General features: G+C 41.6%; 1 protein-coding gene across 8 annotated transcripts in view; it reads right to left on the reverse strand.

Annotated features, from left to right (window-relative positions):
- Positions 1–18,037, reverse strand: part of DOCK9 (dedicator of cytokinesis 9) — a 335,650-nt gene that overhangs the window by 62,843 nt on the left and 254,770 nt on the right. For 3 of the 8 annotated variants that reach the window (XM_077812900.1, XM_077812865.1, XM_077812883.1), the window contains exons 37-39: positions 15,885–15,932; positions 13,871–13,909; positions 13,276–13,412 (exon numbers count right to left, since the gene is read on the reverse strand). In XM_077812900.1, coding sequence (XP_077669026.1) covers positions 13,276–13,412; positions 13,871–13,909; positions 15,885–15,932 — 224 coding nt within the window. Of the gene's footprint in view, positions 1–12,652; positions 12,697–13,275; positions 13,413–13,870; positions 13,910–15,884; positions 15,933–18,037 lie in introns of all 8 variants that reach the window. The other 5 variants (XM_077812907.1, XM_077812917.1, XM_077812928.1 and 2 more) reach the window with 5 other exon arrangements.

The following is an 18,037-nucleotide window of genomic DNA, read 5'->3' on the forward strand; positions in this document are numbered from 1 at the left end:
AATCCAAACTAATAGTTTCTGCAGGTCTTTGAACCAAAAGTCTGAGCCATGCTGGTGCAATTACTATCAACGACGTTGCATCCTGCTTGAGTTTTCTGAATCCGTACATAAAGCTGTGGGACCATGATATTAAGAAGGCATCCAACAGAGTCCTGAGACTCTGATCTCCTCCCGAAAACAAGATGCTACATTTCCTTTCTGCTTCAGCATCTCCCACAATTCTAGGCTATTCCCCTCCTGTCTTAAGTTTCTGGACGTGGTTCAAACTGAAGTATAGCCTGTGCCAGCCATTCCCCATTCTCCTGTTTGCCAGATGATTCATTCCAAAGCTGTGAAAAACTCTTGGAAAATGATTAGTAACAATTTCAGAGATAACTAATTAACTATGTACAATAGGCCACGGCCTACATGATAACTATCCAAATAAAATGCTGATCCTTGCCTGTGAAACATCCAAGGTGGGTAGAACTGTGGGAGATGCTGCTAGCAGAAAGGAAATTATCAGGTAAGAAATTTTCCATTCTGCAGCCCAGCATCTCCCACAATTCTGGTTTGTATGGGAAGTAGGAAGCCATGAATAGGAGAAGGAAGAGATAGAAAAGTGAAAAAAAGAAACAAGGGGGACACCCCTCCCTCACTACCCTTTTTTTAACTGCTCAAATGGCCAGCTTATGTCCAGACCACTGCCTGTAGTACCTGCCTGCCAAAGGAGGCCTCTGCAGAGAAAGGAAGTCCAGCTTATAGTGTCTCACAGAGGCATTAGTTAATGAAAATGTGGCTACTCTGTAGTTCTGTGCACAGGAAGCACTCACCCTTTTAGCCCGTGAGGTTGCCATGGATCTTGTAGAATGCCCCTTGATTGCTTCTGGAACAATTGTGCCAGATAGCTTGTACACCTCAGCAATGCACAGTCTGATTAATCTAGTAAGGAGCAGCTTGGATATGCTAAAGCCTTTGGCAACTCAGGATGAAAGGAAATGAACAGGAAGCCAGATCTTGTGAATTCTGCACGCTTGACATAGGTCTTGAGTGCTCTTCTGACTTCTAGTGTGTTACTGCTTCTTGGTCAGATGCTGTGGCCATAGGTGGAATGAAAGAAGTCATAGTCTCAAAGAGATGGGTGGCTATGGCTTTCAAATACCAGTGGTAGGTTCCACTTAGGGAAAGTTGGTCTGACTGCTGGTCTGGTCAGTCTGATTGCTCTGAGAAATCTGGATAGCTGATGGTTCTGCCAAGGAATCACAAGATCCTGTAAGTACCACACTACTTAGGGCTGATATCTGGCTTGCTATGGTGCTGGGCTGAAGGCCCTTATTCGCACCTTCTGGAAGGAAGTCCGGGGGGGGGCGGGGGGGGGGGCGGTGCAGCATTCCCAGAATCTGCACTGTGCTTTTGGAACCGTGAACTGAACTTGGTCCATATGGAGTACATTTTTTAGTGTGGAAATTCTCTTAGATGACAGCAAAGTCCTGATCACTTTGAAAAATAGGCCGAGTGAGGCTAACTCTAACAATAGCCAGGCTGTCAGTTGAAGATGATGTAGCTCTGGGTGGAGGAACAGGTCTTGGAACAAAGATGTCTGGTCTCTTCAGAAGCCGCAACAATTATTCTAGCTTCAATTCTATCAGAACAGGTCAACATCAAGGAGCCCAAACATTTGCGAGATCAGAGTGAAGACTTTCTGCTTTAGTCGACTTTGCATCTTCTGAGCCAGTTTGTCTTTATGTTCAGCTCTCCTTTTGTGTGTATCACCTTTCAGAAAGGGAGAGTCTTGTCTGCCCATTCCATTGTCTCCATCGCTTCTGCACATAGAGCTACACTCCTCGTTCCCCCTTGGTTGTTTATGTATGCAACCATGGCTGCCTGGTTGGATCAAGACATGATTGCCCTCAAGGAAGACCTGGCATTCAGTGGAGGTAGTTTGACAGCTGTGAGCTCCAAAGGCTTCATGCTGTGTTTCCTTTCCCTGGAGCTTCAGATATCCTACATGGTTCTGGATCCCAGAAGTGATCCTTATCCTTTCAAACTCGTGTCTGTTGTGAGAACCTGCTGGCCTGGAAAGAATATGGAAAGACCTCTGTGGACATTCTCTAGGACTGTCCATCATCTTAGGGGATCCAGCACCCGGTTGGGAACAAGTACCTGGTCTTGTATTCGCTCCAGGGAACGGTCCCATATTTTCAGAAGAAAGGCTTGGAGATGCCTGATAGAAGACCTTATCCATGGGGAGACTCATGTAGGCCCAATGGCTAGACACACTGAGCCATGGCTGGTCTCATGCATTTGTCCAGCATGGATATCAAATCCTGGTTCTTGTGGAATCCGTCTAGTGATGGGTAGATCTCGATCACCAAAGTGTCTATTTCCAATCCCAGGTGAATTATGTTTGTTTACAGAACCAGAGAGCTTTTCCTGGTGTTATTGCAAAGCCATGCCCTCAAAAGTGATCCAAAGTCTGGGTTGTGGCACTGTATGTTGTGGCTTGTGAGCTATGCTTTGCTGCGACTATAGTCAACTAGTTAAGGCTCTGGTAAAGAAGGTGGATAAGAAGGAATAGTCTTTGTCATACTAAAGATTTTATTGCTTTGTAGTAAAATTCATCTAGGTCTCCTTGGAAGCTTCTGCTCCAAATGTTTTCTCCCTGCCAGGTTAACAGTCCCTTCTTGGGTGTTATACCATTGGGTGTTGCCAGCACCCACTAGATTGCTTTGCTGGCTTTGACAGAGAGCAGAGGACTTTCTGAAGTCTCAGCTACTAATTTCCCTAATGTTTCCCCCAATAACTTCTCAACTGTAAGTTTGGATGCACAAGATATCTATTTAGGATGACTGAAGACTATTCATGGATGTAACATGACATCCTTGTAGCCACCAAGTTGGAATCCATTGCTCGTCCCATATTACAACAAGAGGTTTGACCAAGACAGGACCCAAGATGTCTCACTCCGAACAAAAATCACATAGCCAGAAGATGTACCACTAGTTTACCACAAAGTAGGCTTTTTACTAAATATATGAAAAACTTTTGGTCTGAACAGCTGCAAGCTGAGGCTTTGAAATTGTCGTGTCATCACTCTTATGTTCTATGTGGTCTTGGAAGAAAGTCCCCTTCTGAAGCTGTGACTATGCCTTTCACTGGTGGAGCTCCTGCTGTACCAACCTTAGGCTCCCAAAATTTATGACATTTCTTTATACGAACATTTTAGTTTAGCATTTGGTTTATTTAGGTATCCTCATTTTGATCCTACGTTGTCCTCAAAGGAGGAATCAACAGGAAAACATGTATCATAATAATGCTTGAAAGGAAAGGTATTTTTAATAATATTAAGAAGTTCCTTGAGGGCCACTGACTGGCATCCTCTCCTGGAAAATTTCTATAGGTTTTTTTTTTAAAAAAAAAAAAGAAAAAACAAAACATGTGGTAGTTTTTCCTCTGGCTATTTACAGCAGAGAGGTAGTACACTATTCATCCTGGTCTGGGAACCATACATCAGAGGAAGAGTACTGGTGCACATACCTCGATTGTGAAAACAGCTTGTTAGCTGTTCCTTGGAGCCTGAAATGCTGCCTCTGCTTGCTCCCCGAGACTGGCTAGTAAGTAAGTACTGGAGGAGGAACCGAGCACCACAACTGGAGCTTTCTGAACATGGGAATGGACTTCGCACTTACCCTTTGGTGCAGCTTCATGGGGAGTGGAATCTTCCAATGCCTCTGTTCTGCCTGAAATGCTCAAAGCTTTAATGTAGAGCCAGCCTGTAGAGCAGGGGAGGGGTGGAGAGAGAGAACCTTTTCCAATCTTTCAGAGTCTGATCCCCTTTTCCTAGGAGAGCAAGGGTTTATGGCTGATAATTACTATTATTATTTGGCGTATGCAATCCAGTAAAGCCAAACCACAGAGTTCTTATCAAGGATGTTCAAGGCAGGAAGACCTCCAGAAAGCTGAGTCATTTTGCAGTCCTCAACAACGTGTGTCATGGTATATGGCTGCCCACATTGACATAGTGGACTGTTTCTATTACAAATTTAATATCCAACACGAAACTGGTTCAGAAGTCTCCACGGCCTTTGTGGTAAATGAAACCTGGGTTGATGTTGACTGGAGTCCGAAGCAAGGTAATTATTTTTCACATTCTCTGAGAACCATGAAGTTTGCCATGTGTCCTCTATCATATATCCCTCACCCGATAAACTTATTCACAACAGGCAATGACCATGTGGTGGATTAAACAAGTCTTTAATTAATGGGAGATGTGGCATATTACACAATTTTCTCACAAGCTTTGCTATGCTTTCCTCTCTATGAACACTGGGGGAAGCAATATTGTGGAGAACCAGTAACCATGGTAGAGGAGTAGATAAAAGTATATGGCTGATGATCAGAAGGCACAGTTTCCATTCTGCTGCTTCCTGAAGTCTGAGCCCCTTTTCCTGGCAGAGCTAGGGATTCTTGGGCTGATAGTCGAACAGGCAATTTCCATTAGACTGCAGCCTGAGGCAGGGCTGCACAGCAAGGATGAACAGGCTTTCTGCATGCCCACACAAGCTGCAGGACGTGGGAGGGGTGGTGAGCATAGTATAGAACATTGTGATGGACCCTCTGTGTATGAGATAAACTCCAGCAAATATTCCCTCAGAGGGAGAAGGCAAAGGAGAAGGGGTTTAACTCCTAATTTTCACCCCACTTGTTTATTAACAATAATAATCACTGCCTTCTGAAGGACACACTTGCTTTTGTCATTTTAGGAACCGGAGACTCTGGGTTTTGCACGACTTACCCCAGAGTATCATGAGAATCACCTGATTCATGGTGTGAGGAAGGGAAGCTGTATAGCAGTCCTGCTTCTTTCCCCAGATCCTAAAACCCACTATAGGACTTTTTGGGGGACGAGCAGCCCAGGAAGTATCTTATCTTTATGATCTTTTGTTGCCCCAGGACTTACCTCCTAGGTCAGCTGGATGAAATCCTCTTTGTCCTCAGAGCCTCTCCCTGTTCTACTCTGTCTCTCCTGGTCAGGTTTTTCTGTGGTGAAGTCGCAGCTACTTGGGAGGGGTTGGGTCCCCAACATGCTTAGCCAACTCAGAGCTCCAGGCCCTGGCAGAGATAGGGTAGGCTAGCTGGGTACAGGCAATGCATTTTTTATGTTTTTCCAAGCCTGAGAAAACTGCCTCATATACAGAGCACCTTTTGGATTTTGCTGGTGCTTGTATGGCTCTTCTGCCACGTCTGAAAGGTGGAAGGGGACACTGCAGCAGAGGCTTCAAGCGGCTGGGACCACTACGCTGCTCAGATCCGGGACCAGGAAGAGGTGAGAAGGCTTGATAAATATAAACACTTTAACTGCTTGAAAAGAGGCTAAAAGTAAAAAAATCCAAAAGAAAAGGATAGGTGTGAAACAAACCGCCACTTTGCTGCTGTGAAGGCAGAAGATCTGGCCGCAAGCAGAAGAAGGGGGTGTCACTAGCACAAGCTATGCTGCAACTCTGAACAGCTCCAGAAACTGAGGATGGGAAGGGAATAGCCCATATGTATAAGAATTGTACAACATGCTGGGCTGCAGAAAGGACATACTGAGGAATCATCACCAATGTGTCTATATGATGGCTTTTTAGCATGAAAATGGACTTCAGACAGCCTTACATACAGTGAAGATGAAGTCTGGCATGAGGACTGATGAATATACATGATGGCATGTGTCCCAGAACTCAAACATTATCTTCCTGATATCTGAGGATTGTTCAGTAATTAATTATGATGTGTCATTGTCTCCAATCTGGACTCATGTAAATAAGCTGATGCTGTGTGGAGTCCGGCAGAGCATCTATATATTCCATCTTTGATAATGGGATCAGTTGAGATTTTTTCTGGTTTTATTCTAAGCCCCAGATTGGTGAGCAGCTAGAGAGTATAATGAATGTTCTCTCAGACTTGATGAGAGGAATCCTGAATCAGCCAATTATCATGGTAAGAATAAACTTAAATATTTTGCTTTCTTAGAAATGCTGCAACAACCCCTAGTTATTTTGTAAGTATTCTTGGGGCTGTTGACAGTCCAAATGAATTCTATACTGAAAATGTTGAGATCCCACTATAAAACTCAAGTATTTCCTGTGGGGGCTGGGGGTAAATGGAAATACATATCCTGCAGGTTGAGAGCTGTGAACCAATCTTGTGCATCTAGGGAAGAAATTATTCAGACTACAGTTACTGTGCTGAATTTTAATCTTCAAATGAATGTATTGAGTCTTCTGAGATTCAGAATAGCCCTCCAATCTTTTTTTCTTTTTTGGGAATTAGAAAGAAATGAGGATAAAAGCCCTTCCTCCTGAACTGGGAAGGAACCTCTTCTATGTCTCTGAAAGACAACAGAGAATGAATTTGTTATGGAATCTTCTTGTGAAAGGGGTCGGGGATGGTGGGTTGTGGGTAGGGATAGTCTGGAACTAAACAGAGTAATCAGTCAAGATAATTTCAAGGACCGATTGGGTCTACTGAAATATTGTTCCAGGCTTCCCAAGAATAAATGTACTCCAAAATGGGTAAGGGAAGGAAAAAATACTCATAACGGTTGGTTCGGAGCTCTTGACATGACCATCAGACTTGCTGCCTGTTGGCTGGCAACAGTTACGAAGAAGTAGACAGAGGAAACACTGTTTCTTCTTAGCAGGGTCAGAAGATTTGCGTTAGGCATACTGAAAGGGTTCAGACAGCTGCCTTCAGTGAGACTGTATGTGTTGTTTTTTTCCCATCTGAGAAGGCAGACTCCCAACAATCTTGAAGTTTGTATTAGAGTCTTATAGGGTATATAACATGTCATTGTTTTAAAGCTTAATAGCTCTGACTCCTTCAGGGGTAAATCCTCATAGTGTTCTGAATTTCATGCAGGACACCGGCAGATTGTAGCCAAGACACTCACCTCATTGTTACATCACTAGACACACTGCTGTGTCTGCTGTGTATTGCAGCTTGTAATGTGGTTCTGAAAACTAACTGTCCCCCATTAATCAGAGATTGCAGTTATTTTCTGGACTCCTGTGGTACCACATCAAGGAACTCAGAGACCCTATTCCAGCAGAAGTCATCATATTTCGCAAGAAGAGCTTGATAATTTGAAATTCTCATTTGAAGACTAGCTGAGGAATAGCTCTTCCTTCCTAGTAAATCCAGCTGCTTAAACTCCTTTTCCTTTGGTGTAAACATATGGTTTAGTTTAGTATGTTCATGAGCTGCTGTGATTAGAAGAGAACCTGGTGCAGGATCCACAGAGAAGTAGTCAAACCCTGATAATGGGGCCTGGTATCTCTTCTCTTTCTTTTATGATATAGCAGGTATAGTGGCCAGTGTTTGCCACAAGAGCTGAGCTGGTTCCAGGAGTGTGTAGTTGATTGGCACTGCCAGTCTTTCTGATAGCAGTGTGTAATACGACTAGAAGCTTGAGAGAGTTTCACTTATCACTTCCACCTGGATCTCTAGAGTCTCTACTAACTCTTCAGAGGCTCCTGAGATGTCTTGTAGTTATCTGGTGGTGATGATGAAGACAGTCAGACAGACAAAGATGATGACAATACAGCAGGAGCGATGAGACTGTCCTTCCTCAAAAGTGTGGATTTGCTGTTCACTGAGAAACTTAAGGCTGGTGTTATGCATGAGATGTAGACGACTTAGCTGGAGAAGGTGATTTGTTCTAGAATGTGTAAACGTAAACTGAAGACAGCACGAAGCCCAATATGGCCATGAATATGGACGAGATACAAACTGTGTAGGAGACCAAGAAGGTGATACCAGGATGAGTGTGTATCTCTGTGTTCCCTATGCTTACGATAATGAGCTTGAGCCCTAGTGTCTCTATTAGATGAAAAGTAGGCTGGAGAACGTGATGGGGAACCCTCTCTAATCCCATTTGAGGAAGATGAGGAAAAAGTAGTCCTCTCACATAGGGGGAGCTGACTGGATAGGAATCCACATGTTGGGATACCATTAAAAGCAACTAAATAGAGGCTTAAAATTGAGAGACTCCTCAAAATGCAACACAAGAAAATTTCTAATAACGTTTTTGGTAATGTTTCACAAACAAAACTGGTCTTTGAAGGAAAAAGGCCTTTGAAAATGCATGTTTAAAGAAAATAAACATTGACAGAAACGGGTCATCATTTTTCCAAAACTTCCCTCAAACCCCACAAAATAGATTAAGAGGGTATGTTGATATACACATACTGAATATAATATTAAAATATAAAAATGAAGGATTGCTAAATGGTAAGATTAAAAGCTTTGATAGCTATATTTTAATGATTTATACCTAAGGATAGTGAATGAGTTTAGATGAGATAACATGTAGACCAAGACCTTGCTGGCATAAGTGTTATTTTGCCAATTCTTCTTTTACACAGAATTGCTGATCTGCTTAAAGTGATGTTATTTCTGACAGAACAAAGATAAAATGTTATGCTGGAAGTTTTGAAGTCAAAACACAGAAACACAAAAACAAGAAGAAGCCTTTTACTGGGAAAACCCAGGGACAGTGTACAAAACAACATAGAACCTGCATAGACAGCAAAGAAATACACAAGTTGGATAAACTGAAGCTTGCGCATGAATAATATATGGGTTACATAAAAAAACCAAATGTGTGATGTGTTAAAAGCTGATTGGAGAAAGGTTAAGTAGTCTGGAATTTGGAAATGTATAGAAGACCTAAGTGAACAAGGCCCAGATTGGAGAAACACTGGACCAGAAGCCGAAGGGACGGGACTGAAGGACCACACCAGAAAAATCAGATGAGATGAAGACCACCATTGAAGGCAGAAGAGCTCCTTTACCTATTTTATCTCATCTGCTATTACTGTCTAGAATAAATATATATTCAGATCCTATAAGTGACAATAATTCTGTCTGAAATTGTATAATAAAGGCAAAAATTGAGTAAGCCTAAATTGGGTGGACTTGTGACACAGTTTCCCAGTACATCCCCCAACACCAGAATCCCTTAACACACTTGAAGAATCTCTCTATATTGATCCGTTAGTGATAAAAGGATTTTAACTGACTGTGCTAGCAAAGGAAATTAAGGGAAATCTGAGACAAGCAAATCCCCTAGCACCATAAATGTTGGTGCCTCTGTGGTTGGCATTGAAGGCTCCAGTTCATAAGTTTTCAGTGCTGAATGATGAGGTACAGAAAATGTTAGTACCAACAAGGGTGGTGTTGAGACTGCCTGCAGTATGAACAGTGCTGAGATTCTTAACGCTTGCCTTGTTCGCGGCAAGCTGGTGTGTGAAGAGGATTAGATCAAAACGCACTAACTGCTAATGCACATTAGCAAGGTCCACATGGTTAGTTAGTTCACAACAGGCTGATATGGGTTCGATTCACACACCTGTTTTCCACAAACTGTTTCTGTAGACAAGCCCTTAGTGATAGTACTGTAGTCTCCGTATGGCTGCTTACAGGAAGCTGCTCTTTCAACAGTACCAAATCATGTGTACTGGACAGTTTTAGGGCAACAGAGGGATCATATTTATGGTTAAGCTACCCTTAGCGGTAACTTTCTGAGGAACGCCCCACAATGCCCCCAACGCCCCCACAACTGCCCCACATGCCCCCACAACTGGCAAGGGGGATACAAAAATATCCTGATTCTCCTAAGAATATCAAGTGAGGTCTTAAATGAAAGCTGGGGTCACACTGGTCATTAATATTGTTGTGAAATTTTTATATATATACACAATAGGAGTTACGTATGTATGTGTGCTAAAAATATGTTTCTAAAATCTGTATTAAGGCAGAGTTGACAAAAAGGTTTCTGCCAGACTAAGGCTGTTTATTCACCCATCCCCCTTGGTCCACATGTAAATTAAACATTGTAAGTTAACATAATGGAGAGGCATTTACATACAAAGTTGGGAGGGGATGTGAAGTCAGCAGGAAGGCAGCATACCAGAGAATATACTACAGGAGGTCATCCTGACTCTGAGGTACAAACAATGAACTTTGAGGAATATAAAAGACACCCCTTTATCCCGCACCTGGGAAATAATCCAGCAGTGCAATTATGCTCATGAAAATGGGATCTCAACCAGGCTTCTTTGAAACGCTGCAAAGAACATTTGGGTGAGAAACTTATTTAGATTGGAGGTAAGCCTGCTAAGTTTAGTCACTAGGAATAGTGTTATGATTTTGTGTTATATGTAACCCTTCTGTTTCCATTATCCTAACTCACTACCTCTTTAATCTTGATCTTTGATAAGAAACATATGATTGTTTCCACTATAAATATATCTCAGTGCTGTGGTATTATATAAGGAATTGATCCAGAGCTGAACCAACCAAACTGGTGTGTACAGTAGACTTGGTATTTCTGTGGATGTTCAGTGGATAAGGGGCTGGACATTACAAGGGAATGCTTTGAACGGGCTCAGGGACTGGGATAACTTCCATGGCAAAGTAAGGGCTAGGATAGCCCTGAGGAGATTGTTTGGGTGGCTAAAAGACTAAAGGTGTCAGGGAGCTGACACCAAGTTAACCACAAGCAAGTCTCCCTCTTGCTAGATGTAAGGAGGGTAAAAAGATGACTCTCAGTCCTGGGTGCCCATCAGAATGAGTCCAGTCAGATGATTTCAGAACAGGAGAATTTGCTGAAGGAATAGAAGAGGCAAGCACCATATTCAGAGAAGCTTCTGGGGCACTTTTAGAGGAAGAAGATCGTTCCAAAGGAGACCAATCTAGAGAACCTGGATCTCAGGTTGGTGTCAGATTTATATAACAAAGAATAGTTTCAGCCTAGCCTCTCTTACTCCTTGAGTTTGTTTTAAAACAAGCAACAAATAGAATATTTGCTACCAATACGTCCCATGCCTAAGCAAACAAACGTATATTATGGCCATCATTAAATGATATGGCTGAAGAAATTTCTGGTCAGTCATGAAGACTGAAGACCCAGTACTGGGTAATAGTGAAAAATATATAGAAGTCGCCCAAATGAAACCTAACCTACAAAACTCATCCTAAACTAAATCCTACTACAAATACTGACTATATACAAAATCTACAATGGAAAAAAATAGCTAAAGTAAGGACACCGCTAATTATTCTCTTTCTCAGACTAGGCTGTGGTTAGAAGGAGTGGCGATGGTTGGCCTCGCTCCACCCCTTTTATGCCCTCGGGAGGGCAAACAGGGTGCAGGTATGGGCCAACGGGTATCGTTGTTCAAAAGATTCCAATTTCTGGGGCACATATGCACCAAGAGAGGAATATATATAAACAATAACTTGTTTCAGAGTAACAGCCGTGTTAGTCTGTATTCGCAAAAAGAAAAGGAGTACTTGTGGCACCTTAGAGACTAACCAATTTATTTGAGCATGAGCTTTCGTGAGCTACAGCTCACTTCATCGGATGCATACCGTGGAAACTGCAGCAGACTTTATATATACACAGAGAATATGAAACAATACCTCCTCCCACCCCACTGTCCTGCTGGTAATAGCTTATCTAAAGTGATCATCAGGTTAGGCCATTTCCAGCACAAATTTGTGCTGGAAATGGCCTAACCTGATGATCACTTTAGATAAGCTATTACCAGCAGGACAGTGGGGTGGGAGGAGGTATTGTTTCATATTCTCTGTGTATATATAAAGTCTGCTGCAGTTTCCACGGTATGCATCCGATGAAGTGAGCTGTAGCTCACGAAAGCTCATGCTCAAATAAATTGGTTAAACAATAACTTGTTGAGCTTTTAAATTTTTCTCATCTCTTGCTAATAAATCTCTTCTATTGCACTGGAAATGACTGAAAGATGGAAATCCACCAGCTAAAGGTGGTTCAAGGGTAGGGTAACACATTTATGTTATTGTCTACAATACAGAACTAGCTTTCTCAAGTTCTCACAGGGATTACATGAGTAAATACTGCAGGATTGGATCAACTGGTGTCTTACATTAATGGCAATAAGCTAGGAGTTTTTGTGCACATGTAAGGGGCAGTTAGACAAGCTATGGGAAACAGATGTGCAAGAACAGTTTACGTATAGTTGATTTGCATAGATTGTATAGTTTTACTGTACGCAATTCTGTCAAGTCAAAACACTGCATGAATAAATGCTGTAATTTGTTAAGTTAGCTGACCAATTTCTTTGGTGCTTGAAACTGTAGGAAATTGAAAAATGACATGTCAAAAATATTCTGCATCTTGTTTCAGAGTAACAGCCATGTTAGTCTGTATTCGCAAAAAGAAAAGGAGTACTTGTGGCACCTTAGAGACTAACCAATTTATTTGAGCATGAGCTTCCGTGAGCTACAGCTCACTTCATCGGATGCATACTGTGGAAACTGCAGAAGACATTATATACACAGAGACCATGAAACAATACCTCCTTACCAGCAGGAGAGTGGGGTGGGAGGAGGTATTGTTTCATGGTCTCTGTGTATATAATGTCTTCTGCAGTTTCCACAGTATGCATCCGATGAAGTGAGCTGTAGCTCACGAAAGCTCATGCTCAAATAAATTGGTTAGTCTCTAAGGTGCTACAAGTACTCCTTTTCTTTCTGCATCTTGTATAATTTGAAATTTAAAAGCAGCATATTTAAAAAGGCAATATACAAAATTGTTTTCAATTAAAGCAGCCTTACACAAACTGACTTCAACCTCATTAAGTCTTACCATTGTCTACAGAAATTCCAAGCACACTTGATATCTTTCTTACACTGAAAACACAGAAAAAGTCACTTCATTATTGGGAGATTTTCACATCCACACAAACTAAATCATGGACTTTACATTCCTCATAGAAATTCTAAAATTTATATTTTCATCAGGAGATGTCAGAACATGGAGACATGATCAACTAAGTGCAGATTATAACATGTAAACTATACTTTTTATAATGGGTCATAAGTGGGTGAAAATAGAACTTTTAATAAAATCAACCCATATAGTTCAAAAGTAAGATATAAATCCTTTTCAAATGAGCACCACAAAATTTAAGTGTTTGTAATTTGAATCAATCCCAGATTTAAATGATTTAGAATATTTCATAACTAATAAATTTGCAAAGTACCACTTTAAAATATGTAATGCTATAGTTAACCATGTTCCACATTATGTCATCACTTAGCATTGATTGCTCTACCAGAAAGTGGGAACAGACCAGTAAACTAATTCCACTTAATTGTTTGATCTAGAACAATAATAAAGTCCATGAAGTGCTCTGGTGTGGGTCTGGGACCTGCCTCTGGTGTGGTAGTGGATGAGGATGACAACTGTTATGGTGTAATGAAACTTACTGTGGTTAAAAGTGAGAGAGTTATCCAGGCTGCTCAGTTGCTGCAATCTGGCATGCATCATTCCTGTTCTGTTACGGGAAACAGGCAATGTCTGAGATTTTCGATCATGAACTATGGGTCCCAACCCCTCCTGGTTCCTGCAAGATGGGTGAAATGGGATAGAAGCAAAAGTTAGATATATCAAACTGCAGCAAGACAGGGAGAGTTAGTTAAGCAGTTACAGCACAAAAAGTACTAACGAATGAATGGCAATGCAGCCCATTTGTTGTTTTATGTTTAGCTAAAACAAAAATAGGCATTTTTAAAAAGGATCACATCAAATTCTTAATTAGAAAACCTAATGTGTGAAAATAAAAACACACAAACTGTATCTCTTGAAATAATTAATTTACTTCAAAGCTTTTAGCAATGTTAATCTTAGATTATAGCTCATTTAAATGATGTTTTGACAACAGTCAGAACTGAAAAATGCACTAGTTTCTTTTGATTATGTAAGTTTTGGGGAAAAGTTAGAAAGAGGTGTAGTGGTAAAACAGGAAAGCCCACATGCAATAAGAGCAGGAATTAATTTTAGGCACTAACACCTGTATCTTACCCAGGCAGGAAGGGAGAAGAGCCATACACTTTGTTAAAACTTGTCAGCAATCAAGTGAAGAAAACAGAAAAGTGATTTGTGTTAGCAATCAGTACAAACTTCCTATTGTGTACCACCACCAGAGCTGATGAGAAATGAAAACCAGTGCTGGAATTACACCTCTCCCTGTTCCCTTAAATAAGAGTTCTCTCTCATTTGGTGTTATTCTGTGCAGTACATGCATTTACTGTGATACAACATGCTGTGGTGTGACATCAATTTTACAGATTTAAAGGCTATATTTGTTTGTGAAACTGCAATAAACCCATAGACCACCAGAGACTTATATGATTGTAATAGTTTGGTGTTTGTTAACATGCAGAACAGATCAAGTGATAATTCAATATGACAGAAGTGCAGAACAGTCTTCTCTGCTATGTCAAAATGTTATTTTTATACAGCAGTTACTTTTAAGACTGAAGACTGTGAAGTATGTTAAAGCACAAAGCAGTATAATCACAGCTAAAGACACAATCTAAATTGAGAAACAGCTATTGATCCATTTTATCACAGATTTTTTTCTGAGTGTGTAAAAAATTTTTTTGGGGGGTAGGGAGAAAGAGACATTGACAAACCTCTTGCAAGTCCCCAAAATAGCATTCATGTCATAGGGTGGATGGGTATTTTCATATTTAAATTAGGATGAAAGTTTATTATTTTTCTTTTTGTAAGAAAAAAATTCCCATATCATTAAGTTTGAAAAAGTTCAGTTTAAAGTCATTGTGATTTGTGGTATATTCTGATTGAACTCCTTGGTATTTTTATTTCCAATGTTAACTGCTAATGTAGTAGTCTGCATTTAGCTACTGACATTGGGAAATATAGATGCTAACACCGTTAGTGTAATCCTGACTCCACTAAAATCAATGGCAAAATTCCCATTGACTTAAATATGGCAGGATTTCACCCCACAAGTTTAATGATATCACAGTGGCTCCAACACCATGGTGGTGGAGGCAGTGTGAAGCCTGAACAGATTAGGTTAACTAACTTACTTCTTTAATATAAGAACAAGTACTCTATACTTTGTATGAGATTTATGAAAATGTGGAAGAAATACTGAAGTATACTATACAGTTTCTGGGATAAATTCAGACCTCAGATACATGCATTCAACTCCCATTGACTTCCCACTGATTAACAGGCTTCAGTGTGAGTGTCACACATGCACGTGCTGCTAGAACGTAGCTCTATAAACTGAAAAATCTAAATCTAGAAAACAGAAAAAAAATTGCAAAATGGCAGCTTACGAGACACATTACAATAATCAATCTTCAGAGGGGTAGCCGTGTTAGTCTGGATCTGTAAAAGCGGCAGAGTCCTGAGGCACCTTATAGACTAACAGACGTATTGAAGCATGAGCTTTCGTGGGTGCATACCCACTTCATTGAATCATGCATCCGACGAAGTGGGTATTCACCCACGAAAGCTCATGCTCCAATACGTCTGTTAGTCTATAAGGTGCCACAGGACTCTTTGCCGCTTTTACAATAATCAATGTGATTACAGATCTATGCCATTCTCAGTCTTTGAAATGTACAATATTATAATTTAAATTAGTAAAAATACTACATAGTAGTGCTTCCAAGAGAATTCAACTACGACAGTTTCAATGCTTGTCATTATTCAAAATGTGTAATCACAGACCAATATTAGCTATCTTATGAGCATTTTAAGAGATAAACCTATTCTTCAAAAATATCCCCCTCAAAAGTAAATACCGATTAAATTAATTTCTTCTAAGCATATTTTGTGTATATTTCTAATATTCTTTAATAGCAACAATATTTTCAGATAGCACCCAAAAAGGTGTTGTGCATCCAATTACTCACCTTCAAATTGGTAGGCATCACTGCATAATAATTCCTCCATTCTTGTGCATTAACTTTTTAACAAGAGCTCAGTGGATATTGGACATACTACTATTTTAATTCTCTCATAGCGTAACACCATAAATTTAAATTCTACACAGTACCTGGCTATGTATCGTTTTCCCATGTACTGGAACTGATGCAAGCACACTCTGCAGAGAACATATTAGGAATCATTGTAACAACATTTAAAAACTGTTTAAATAAACGTTTACTGCAACTATCTATTATGTCTGCTTGTCAGTCCCGCTAAGCTCTTTCTTCACAGGCACGTCAGGAAAAACATCCATTTTAGTTGTTCCCATCCTTAAAGTAGAGAGCCCTGCAACCTAACTTGAACCTGATGGGACCCAATTACAAGTGCTGGGCTCAGGTCAGGTCGCCTTTGTTAACCTTCTCCTGACTGTGGGGTTGACATGGTGACAGCTGCATGCCTCACAGCTGTTAGCCACCTCGTTGCACTGAGTGTGCATTGAAGTGAGTGTGCCGAGGAGTCGCAATTCCTCTCACTCTGCAGTACACAGAGAGCAGCAGGGGGTGGCAGAGGCAAGAGTGGGGTACGGAGCATGCCTAGATCCTTTCACCTGGAATCAAAGCAAAGAGCTCAATATCTTGGCTGATCCAAGTTAGAATTTCTAAAAATGACAAATGGGAAGCGTCAAGGATTGAAAACAAAAATCAAAGAAGAAAATTATATTCATTGCCATTTCTAAAACATGGTATCCTAAATAAACTTTATTATTTAATATTTATATGGTAGTAGTGTCTAGCTGTACCTATCATAAGCAGGGCCCCACTGTATGAGGTGATGTGTATACACAAGAGGCAAAATTACAGTCCCTTCCTCAGTGAGCTTACAGTCTAAGACAGGGGTGGGCAAACTACCGCCCGGGGGCCACATCCAGCCCTTCAGACGTTTTAATCTGTCCCTCGAGTTCCCACAGGGGAGCGGGATCCTGGGCTTTCCCGGCTCTGGCGCTCCAGCTTGGGGCTTGCCCCACTTTGCACATGCTGTGGGTCCATGCGGCTCACGGAAGCAGTGGCATGTCCTCCCTCCAGCTCCTATGGTTAGGGGCAGCCAGGGGGCTCTGCACACTGCCCCCGCCCCAAGTGCCACCCCTTCAGCTCCCATTGGCTGGGAACCATGGCCAATGGGAACCATAGGAGCTGCAGGGGCAGCACTGAGCGGGCTGGCTGCATCTCCGTATAAAAGCCAGATGGGGGACATGCCGCTACTTCTGGGAGCTGTTTTAAGTGCTGCCTGGAGCCTGCACCCCTCATCCCCTCCGGCACCCCAACCTTCTGCCCCAGCCCTAATCCCCCTCCCACCCTCTGAACCCCTTGGTCCCAGCCCGAAGCACCCTCCTGCACCCTCAACCCCGCATCCCCATCCCAGAACCTGTACCCCCAGCCAGAGCCCTCACCCTACCCACCGCACCATAACCTCCTGCTCCAGCCCAGAGGCACCTCCTGCATCCTGAACTCCTCATTTCTGGCCCCACCCTGAAGCCCTTACCCCCTCCCGCACCCCAACCCCCAATTTCGTGAGCATTCATGGCCCACCATACAATAATTGCCATACCCAGATGTGGCCCTCGGGCCAAAAAGTTTGCCCACCCTGGTCTAAGGGCTAGTCTACACTACCACACTACACAGGCGCAGCTGTGCTGCTGTAGCGCATCTGGTGAAGATGGGAAGTGAAAGCTATGTCAGCTATGGTGAAGCTATGTCGTGTCTGGTGAAGATGAGAGGCGAAAGCTATGTCAACAAGCGGTGGAAGCTAAGGCAATGGGAGAGCAGGACATTGCTTTAAATTGATGTAATTTGTGTCGCTCGGGGGTGGCTTTTTCACACCCGAGTGACACGAGTTACATCGACTTAAGTGGTAGTGTAGACAAGCCCTGAGAAAAATGACTTTCTAAGGACACAGGAAAAGTGATAACTAAATATATACAATTTTATATATAATTTTATTTTTAAATTGTTACTAAAAGCTAAAATAAACCTCAACAATCCCTATCTGCTCCACCACTTAGCCATCATTAATTGCCTCATTTTTTAAAGATGCTGTGGCAGTGGTGGGTCTTGAAAAGGGAAGCTGCTTTTCAGGTTTGATTATAGCTAGTGATATCTACATATCTTAAAAGGCTTGGATTTTTTGTTCAAATGAGCATCTTGGTATTAAGATGTTTATTATATGTACATAGGCTTTCTTGAAGATTTGAAATACTTCTTTGGTTTAGGTCAAGCAAGAAAT

This window comes from Eretmochelys imbricata, chromosome 1 (assembly GCF_965152235.1).
Source record: "Eretmochelys imbricata isolate rEreImb1 chromosome 1, rEreImb1.hap1, whole genome shotgun sequence".
Classification (NCBI taxonomy): Eukaryota; Metazoa; Chordata; order Testudines; family Cheloniidae; genus Eretmochelys; species Eretmochelys imbricata.